The 1,138-nt window shown below is 55.1% G+C and overlaps 1 protein-coding gene across 1 annotated transcript in view; it reads right to left on the minus strand.

Moving 5' to 3' along the window:
• Positions 1-519: 519 nt before the first annotated feature.
• The window catches only part of GUITHDRAFT_166902 (hypothetical protein), a gene marked incomplete at its 3' end in the record, with an annotated part of 1,857 nt that continues 1,238 nt past the window's right edge, over positions 520-1,138 (minus strand). The window contains exons 4-7 of the mRNA XM_005818277.1: positions 832-874; positions 744-782; positions 593-638; positions 520-550 (exon numbers count right to left, since the gene is read on the minus strand). Of these exons, the coding sequence (XP_005818334.1) occupies positions 520-550; positions 593-638; positions 744-782; positions 832-874 (159 nt within the window). The remainder of the gene's footprint in view (positions 551-592; positions 639-743; positions 783-831; positions 875-1,138) is intronic.

The following is a 1,138-nucleotide window of genomic DNA, read 5'->3' on the forward strand; positions in this document are numbered from 1 at the left end:
CCTCTCCTCTCCTCTCCTCTCCCTCTCTTCCTCCTCCTCTTCTCTCTCATAGTCTTAGCAGGCTTTCAATGTTGTTTGTCTTTGGCTTTTCCTCCACCTCTTTGCGGGCAAGTCAGCTGGGATCATTGGGGTGAGGAGCTGAGAGCGAAGGAGGAGGAGGAGGAGGAGGAGGAGGAGGGGGTGGGGGTGGGGATGACCGTCAAGCTGCTGCAGGTGTGGTATGGTGTTGTCTTGTTCTTCGGCCTCCGTACCGCCCAAAATATGTGAGGGAGGAGGAGGAGGAGGAGGAGGAGGTGGTGGTGGTGGTGGTGGTGGTGGAAGCAGGACGAGGACGAGGACGAGGACGAGGAGGGAGGGGAGGGCACGAGCATTAATGTTTGTGTGCAGATGGCGAACGTTGAGGGCGGAAGGAATTCTTGGAGCGAAAAAAACGAGTTTGAAGAGTGTGAAATTTTAGAAAACAAACTGGAAGAAACAGTTCCTCCTGCTCTTTCTGCCTCGTCCTCCTCCTCCTTGCTCTCAGAAGGGCTTGAACTGCCTCCTCGTCTTCCTGCTCAAGGCGTCAGCGTCGCTCGCGTCAGCGTCTCCTCACATGGCCTCTACGCGCTTCTTGTCGGCCTCGAACTTGTTCCTCAGAGCTGTAGGACGTCAGAGAGGAAGAGAGCCAAGGGAGCAAGAGGGGGGAGGGGGGACGAGGAGAGGGAGAAGGAGGGGGGGGGGGGGGTCAAGCGTGGGCGACTTACCCACTAGCTGCTCGCGTCTTTTTCTCGCGGATCTGAAACCTGACAGGAAAGGGGAGACGAAGAAAAGGAGGAAAAACTTAAGGGCTACCTGTACAAATCTTGAAGCTCTTTTGCCTTTTTGGGAAGAGGGGCTGAAAGTTTTTCTTACAGTGGAAAGTGAAAAAAACAGGGGGAGAACCCAGGACGAAAGGATAAGACACTGGTAGGACAAGAAACGAAGGGCGGGGGGGGGGGGTGGTCTCTGGTGGGAGGGTGAGAAAGTGATTAAGGGACCAATATTGGACTGCAATGACCTCGCTGGGTAGCACCCTGTCTACACTTGATATGCGTCGACTTCGACGCAGCGTCACCGTTTGTCCGAGAGGTGATTCTTAGTGTGTCTCGGATCAGTTGCC

This window comes from Guillardia theta, assembly GCF_000315625.1.
Source record: "Guillardia theta CCMP2712 unplaced genomic scaffold GUITHscaffold_334, whole genome shotgun sequence".
In the NCBI taxonomy this organism is placed as follows: domain Eukaryota; class Cryptophyceae; order Pyrenomonadales; family Geminigeraceae; genus Guillardia; species Guillardia theta.